The 8,324-nt window shown below is 32.5% G+C and overlaps 1 protein-coding gene across 1 annotated transcript; it reads left to right on the top strand.

The window, feature by feature from the left end:
- Positions 1-1,053: 1,053 nt before the first annotated feature.
- On the top strand, positions 1,054-2,296 carry LOC134239736 (uncharacterized). Its single transcript, XM_062721887.1, has 2 exons — positions 1,054-1,174; positions 1,818-2,296. Exons 1-2 carry the CDS (start codon positions 1,096-1,098, stop codon positions 2,132-2,134), a joined length of 396 nt encoding a protein of 131 aa, XP_062577871.1. The 5' UTR covers positions 1,054-1,095; the 3' UTR covers positions 2,135-2,296.
- The last annotated feature ends 6,028 nt before the right edge of the window (positions 2,297-8,324 follow it).

Raw genomic sequence — 8,324 nt, 5'->3', positions numbered from 1 at the left:
GACTGGATGATGCATTTGAATGAATTTTCTTGATGAGTGACTAAGCTTTAAGTTTTTGAATAAGTTAATTCAATAATTAACTGCAGTAAAAGCAGATCAAATTGCATGAATGTTGCATAAAGAGATGCACACTGCTACATTGTTAGTTCATTGTGGGACTCAATTTAACTTTAAGACAACATTCATTGTGTAAGTCCTGTCATCTCTGATTACCCATGTCTGAGATAATGGGACTTTTAATAAAAAAAGAACTTGACATACATGTGGGGATGTCATTTTTATAGAAACCTTTACATACATATATTAGGATGAAAATTAAAAAACAAATCTGCAATACCCATCTAAATAATATTCCCTTTCCAGGATGTATCATATTATTATATTTCATTTTGTGGATTCCTATATATGTCTATCTGAGCATCAGATTCAAAGGACACATTCTCAAAATATCATCTAATTATTTTCCTTTTCATTCAAATTGAGTACAATGCAGCTTTTTTTTTTTTTAGAGAATTTTATTTTGCAGTTTCTAGTCTAATTAGTTGTCATGGTAATCGTAACCTGGTTCAGATTTCACCTAGTTCTGAATCTGACCTAAAATTTTATCGATGAGCAACCGTTTTTGAGTTTGGGGAGTCCGTTCATTCCCATATAACACTAAGTCTTTCGGTGCATAATTAGCAATGCATTTATGATGCATAGGGTTGTACACTGTCATAAATGCTTTGTATGCCAAAACTTGCTCCGGGGCCATAAATTTAAACTAAACTCGCTTTGATCCCAGTTTCACTTTAACATAAAAAGTAAACAGTCGAAAGGTGAGACTTAGATCAAAAGTGAGTTCATCTAAGTTTATTGCCTCGGAAGCTGAGTCAACATTTTGGGTGTGACTGAAGGGTAAGATATTTTTGCATCTACTTTACAAAAAAGAACACTTGTTTAGTTTATATTTATACCAAGTATTATGTGGTTTGTAAGTTCACTTTACTTAAAAATATTTTTGAGACAATAAAACTTCATTATCTTTGATTTTCGTTGCTAAATCTGCAGACATGTAACCCTAACCTTGAGCAGATAAGTAAAGCCCAGTTTTTTATGGGCGGAGGACTACTACTGCAGATACAGAGGACCCCCATAGAAGCAGACATACTAATTTATCAATCGATTGTCTCAGGTAAGATTTAGGAAGGAGCTTGGCGGGGGGGGGATTACTACCCCCCCCCCCCCCATAAAGAGGACCCCTTTACTGGTATATAGAAAGTGATATTCCTATCTATTAATCCAGTGTCTTAGCTAGATTTGGTACATGATGACAATTTGTTTGCACACACAGTTGCGGTTATGAGACTATATCTTTTAAAATTAAAGATTCAATGCTGATGTTTGCATAAATTTTTTTAACTCCTTGAATTGACTGCAAATTTTATGTATATTTCAAAATCTCTGTATTATCCTGGGAGTAACTTACAGTTTATGGAAGAGAAAATTTTGATTTTTGGCTAATGACGTACCTTAAAATTCCACGATTTTCACCTTTTGCGACGTCAATTGAAAATGCATGCTTTAACCTTTGACCGTTTGTCCATGTTATAGTTTTTTGGAATGCCATAGAATTCCACACACTTCACATGCAAAATAAACATGTAATGTAAACATTCTTCTATAATGTAACAAATAAAAAATAATTGTTATATATTCAGGGTATATACTGATAAAATGAAATCAGAGACAAAGACAAGTCTAAAAGAAAGTATAGATCATATAGTAGTAATTTTTAGTCCTGACTTTGTCAAATATATAATTGCCTTTTTTTGCAGGGGGATATACTGATAGAATGAAACCAAATACGAAGTCAGGACTAGGAGAGATCATTGACCAAAGAGAAACAACTGACCATCAGCCCGCCTGTCAGTTTGTGTACGCCCTCTACAAGGAGGTCACAGCTCTCACTGACGACAAGGAGGAGTTTGAAATAACAGATCTTATCCTCAATGTTAATAAGTCACTGGAGGACTTCATTGAGAAGGAGCATTATAAATCTGACAAAAAAAATACAACCTGGAATATCGAACCTCCCGAGGTCCCGGTGTGTATAGATCAGCTGACCAAGAAACTGGTGCTGAAGACACGATAAAATATAACCTTGAATATCGAACTCCCGGATTCCCTGTGTATATAGATCAACTGACCAAGAAGTATGCATTTGAGGCACATTGAAGAAAGACTTATATCCAGAGATCTATTGATCTAGATTACATGTGATATGTTATTTTTGTTTATAATATATTTTGATTAAAATATAAATGTTAAAACCTATAGCTTTTTAAGATATTTTTATAGGATCTCTCATGATTAAAATTTAGATATTTTTATCTAATGTGTTGTTTAGGTTTTCTTTATCACCGAGCCTTGGCGAGGAGATAAAACACACGAGTTGAATAAAAGTCATATCCAAGTTCAAATAATGGGAAATTCTTTTTATTCCATGTTTAATACGTTACAACCAATGTTTTACACTGTTTTATGTAAGACTTTGATAGTATTTTACTTCATCAAGCTTACGCATAACCATTGTGACATCACAACTGCACTTTACTGATGAATATAAAAAGATGCATTCCAATGAGTCATATCCAAAGGTAAAAGTTATAAAGTGTATCCAAAGTGCCTCATCCATTCATTCGAGATATTTAATCATTTATTGAGAAAAAATAATTTGTTTAACGTATTGTCAATCAACAACGGTAATTTTTGATGTCGATACGATATATCCTTGTGAACTTAAAATAGAGGAAATCACAGAGTCTGACACATCTGTTTCATACTTAGATATTTTACTTGAAAAGTTCTATGATAACTTTATATGATGACTTTAACTTTTCTATCGTCATCTTCCCTTACTTATGATTCATCACCTGCATATGAACTTTATATATCTCAGTTGATTCGATGCGCAAGAGCATGCTCTACGTATGAACAATTTGTTAAACCAGGTCAATTAATATTGACAAACAAGTTGATGAATTTCAAACAAGAATATAATAAGTCTCGGTTAAAGTCTTCATTTCGTAAGTTGTATGGTCGATACGATGACCTTGTCAGCAAATACAATTTATCATTGAGCCAAATGCTGACTGACGTTTTTCATACTTATTGTTAGTCCATTCTTTATATATTAAATTGACGGATTTTCCCGTTATTTCCCGATCATTAGAAGGAACACATGGCGGGTGTGATCCCACCTCTTTGTTTTCGAGGTTCTTATTCTTGTTTTGCTCCCCTCCTTTGTATTGTTTTAAGACTAATAAACTTGAACTCCGTTCCTTTTCTCCATATATTTAAAAAAAAAACATTTTAACAGCCTGTCTCCGAGAAAAGCATGCAAAATAGTCCGAAAGCAGGTTTCTCCGATTGCCTTCAAATTTTATGAGCTAAATCTACTATGCATAAAATGAAATCAGACAAATTTTTACTGAGCTAATCAAACCCACATACGTTTTATGGCCTGTTACTAAAAATAGCTCTTATGCAAGAAAATTTGAGGTATTTTTTAACATTTTAGACATATTTTTAGGAGAGAAAAAAATTGCAGCTTTAAAAATTATTCAAATATTCTGTTTGTAGTAAAAGAATAAAGGTTAGTTCTTTTTAAATATATAGTCAGAGTGATTGACATTCATTTTGTTTTAGTGCAAATAGGTCATGAAATTGGAAATGTTCCAAAATTTGGAAAAAGTGACAATTTTTAGTGGAATTGCAACTATTCTAGTTAAAAGGGGGGATGTTTTAATCCAGTTAATTTTATTGCTTCTTGTTAAGAATACCTATGTTAACAAAATATGAAAAAATTACCCTTGGCCAATGTACACTTTAGAAAATATTGAAAGTCAAAGTTTGTGAAATTTTCACATAAAAAGTTTCAAGGATACAGTTAGCGCTACTCAAAAAATAGCTCAAAACATGTCCAAAACGAAAAAAAGTTATTTTCTAGAGTTCTTCCTATCTGTATTACAGAATTTAAACAAACATAGTTCTCAATTTAATACTTAATGACTTTAAATTTTAAGAAATACATGGGAAAAGAGGCCGGGGGGGGGGACTGGCTATGAATTCTTTACAAACCTCTAAATGGATAAGCTTAAGTATAAACCTTTATTATTTATCATTCAATTATAGCCTTTTGATGAGGTCAATCTCTCGATATATAAACCTTAGAGAAAGCATATCGACCGAGCACGAAGTGTGAGGTCGATATGCTTTCTCTAAGGTCTATATATCGAGGGATTGTATGGAATCATAAGGCTACAATTGTTTTATTTTTTTATTAGTTAATAAGAAATGTCTTAAAATCCTTCTTTATAATACCCGGTAATTTCTCATACAAAGCATTGTTATGTCATTGTATTATGACATCACAGTAATGAAAACCAGCTGCAGTATCTGTTTTTAGAAACATCCAGTCTATAAAGACTATTGTGACGTCAGCACTATTGTTGTTTCCAGAAGAACGTTTCCAATTTTAGAAACAGCAAGTTTATAAATTTTAAAAATAAACACCCAGTCTGTAATATACAATTATAGCCTTTTGATGAGGTCAATCTCTCGATATATAGACCTTAGAGAAAGCATATCGACCGAGCACGAAGTGCGAGGTCCATATGCTTTCTCTGAGGTCTATATATCGAAGGATTGTACCAAATCAAAAGGCTACAATTGTTTTTATTATTTTTTATCAGTTTATAAGAAAAGTCTTAAAACCCTTCTTTATAATATTCAGAACCTTCTCATACAAGGCATTGTTATGTCATTGCATTATGACGTCACAGTAATGAAAACCAGCTGCAGTATCTGATTTTAGAAACATCCAGTCTATAAAGACTATTGTGACATCAGCACTATTGTTGCTTCACAGAAGAACGTTTCCAATTTTAGAAACAGCAGGTTTATAAATTTTTAAAATAGAAACATCCAGTCTGTAACACTTTTTATACTTGATCATGTGATCCAGTTTGAGCCAATCAGATAGTTGGAACAGCAAAGAAAAATAATAACACTTTTTATACTTGATCATGTGATCCAGTTAGAGCCAATCAGATAGTTGGAACAATAAAGAAAATAATAATTACATTCAATGCATGTATACATACTTGGTCAATATTTACACAAGTGAACACATTATTCATCATACTAGTCATTTGATCAACATGTTCATTTGAGTGTTAAAGTACAAACAATTTCTGCAAATTTTCAACATCATCGATACAAACATTGAGATATTTCAGACAAGTTCTTTTTACTGGGGGAAGGTGAATTGACTTGAAATTTTTTTTTGATGAATGTGACACAATACATCCTCCTTTTTTGGAGCTACTTAGCTTTTTATTTTGTTTATAAAATTTCATCATTTGCACTCATTACTTTCTTCTTCTGCCATAAAACACAATCTGGACATTTACTGCTCTCTAACAATCTTCACGTATCATAGACAAGTAATTGTTCACTTTCTGGGAGAATCATTTTCTGCATTTTGAAGCCAAACCAATTCATTTTCCTGTTGGCTCTTATTGAACTCCAACAATGCCTGTTCCTGATAGGACACTTTGCAGTTTGTATCAGTAAATTGTGAAACTCTCTAATGCGTTGAACATTTTAGTAGCATACAAATTTGCTGTGATGTTCTTACTTGATCTTGAATTTGTAAAATAAGTGAGATTTCCAACTGCCAAATATTTTTCAAATTTCAAAATTGAAAATTCTTTTTGGTCTGATGAATATTAACAGGAGTTATACATGTTATACATGTATTGATGATTACTACTCTCTTTGCTTGCTGTTAGTGTAGTGTTTCGACAACCTTCACAACTGGTATCATCTTTCACTTGATCAGTCAGATCATGGTTTTATTGAAATGGCTTTTCAGTTCTTCTCCATTGTTCCTGCTTTCTTGGAAAAACTGCATAACCTCTGAAACAAAATGTACCATGAAATGAAAAGAAATATGTCCTCCTTCTTTGAGTATATATCAGTAAAATATGATGACAGGAAGAATAATTTTTTGTACATGCATATGTAACTGCTAAATGGAGGAAAAGTGAAGTTGGATCATTGGAAAGGTCTAAGTAAGAAAATAATGACAAAATGATTGCTGTCATCAACACTGATTTTAAGAATATTAAGTTTATAATTAAAACAAGAGGCCCATGGGCCATATCACCCACCGGAGCACCGTGGCTAGCATAAAAGCAGAAATTAGTTTATTATTGAAAAGTTTAAACCCAAAAGTAGTCCCAATCATTCCTTAAAGGCGAGAGGGTATGATTTGCACAAACTTGAATCAACACTACACGAGAATGCTTCCATATAAATACATGTATGACCAATCATGGCTTTGCTATTCTTAAAAAGATTCCTAAAGAATTTTCCTATATATTTCTATGTTAAACTTTGGTCGGCCAATGTGGCCCTGACCTATCCCCGGGGGTCATAATTTGAACAAATTTGAATCTACACTACCTGAGAATGCTTCCATATAAATATGACCATTCATGGCTTTGTTAATCTTGAGAAGAAGAATTTTAAACAAGAGGCACATGGGCCACATCGCTCACCTGAACACTGGGGGCAGGAAAAAGTAGAAATTGGTTTATTATTGAAATGTTTAAATCCAAAAGTAGTCCCATGACCAATCATGGATTTGCTATTCTTGAGAAGATGATTTTTAAAGAGTTTTCCTATATATTTCTATGTAAAACCTTGGTCGGCGATTGTGGCCCCATCCTAGGGTAAATCATTCAAATTTACACTTAGACTTGATCTGTAGATAATTAAATTAGTGTGATCAAGAGAATAGCAAAAATCAGCTCTTTATGTACCAAACAAAATAAGAAATCATTGGCTTTATCATTGTGACAAAACTGTGTCACAGAACATGCTGAACAGCTCTATTAAAGAGCATTTGACTATTATAATAATTAATTAATAATAATAATTATAATAATACTTCTAAACAATTCTTACCATTTACATCTGGATCAGGACACTTGTCTTTTAATGTACTGTGGTCCAAAATAATCCTCTGCATGTTGACAAGTGTTGCTACAAGAAGTGAAAGTTAATAGTAAATTACTTAATATAACTTTACCCAGGTTTCTTATACAATTTAAATAATTTGGACCTCTCCAACATATGGTATACTAATTAAATATCATATTGTGCATGCTTAAATGTTCTGTATACACTTTCTGTTTAATATGAGTTCATATTATCATGACCTTTCTAAAATATCAATTTTGCAAAAATGTGTATTCATTTTGAATACATTAATTGTTAAAGTAAATATGATAGAAAAATATGTGTGATAATATTTGGATAAAAAACCTTTCCTTCTTTGAATACCTGGTACTTTTATATATACTCTTTAGTTTAGACTTATTTTAAGTAGCAAACTATTTCACTACTTGTACAATACCACAATACCTCTGCTGGTCGGAGTTCACGGAGACAGCCGAGCGTCTGGTTGAACTAGACTAATGGAATGAGAGTACCAAATCCCCGGATGAGCACATGGCATTGTTTGTGGCACAATGTAGAGTTGAGTACTGAATAGGTCGGCATTACCTGATTGGCTGAAATGAGGTATGTAATGTTTTTCATTTTAAAGTAAAAATATTAATATTTGAAATAAATGATGGAATGTAGGAATATTACAGAGAATATAGAAACACCAGGGGAGATTGTAGGAGAGGGGGTTGATTTTTTTTGCAGAGCGTTATTTACTGCCGATACCTATAAGTTTTAAAGAACTGCAATTTTGACCTATAAACGCCATGAGACCCTATATTTTTTCCGGGATTTTTTATAAGCGCTTGGATTAAAGTTTCAAACGATGCCAAGGAATTATCTGAAATTAAATTAGTATAGTAGTGAGAGGACAAAATGTTTGTATAGAGTTCTATGGGAAAATAATTGGTACTCTTTTCCCTATAGAGACCCAAATTTTTAAAATGTTAAGTGAATTTAAAGTCATGAAATGTGATTTTTTGCTCTTAATCTGAATATTGATGACACACTGAGAGGTAAATAGCAAAAAAAAATGGAATTGTTTTTCATGTGTTGAGATTCTGAAGGAATTCTGTTCTCGGTAAGGGGGGGGGGTATGGAGTAGATATTAGTATAGCGTGGTGCATTTGATATTGTCCGAGGAGGGGAGTAACTTAATAAAGTGCATCAGATTGCTCTTATGATGAATATTTATGTGTAAGTAAGTTTGTATAAATATATGCATGTACATTAATATTATATGTATTTACATGTGTGTATGTGTT

This window comes from Saccostrea cucullata, unplaced genomic scaffold (assembly GCF_032062105.1).
Source record: "Saccostrea cucullata isolate Sc308-1 unplaced genomic scaffold, CSIRO_AGI_Scuc_v1 ctg17162, whole genome shotgun sequence".
NCBI lineage: Eukaryota > Metazoa > Mollusca > Bivalvia > Ostreida > Ostreidae > Saccostrea > Saccostrea cuccullata.
The sequence above is the reverse complement of the archived record's forward strand: the minus strand, read 5'-3'. Positions and strand labels throughout refer to the sequence as shown.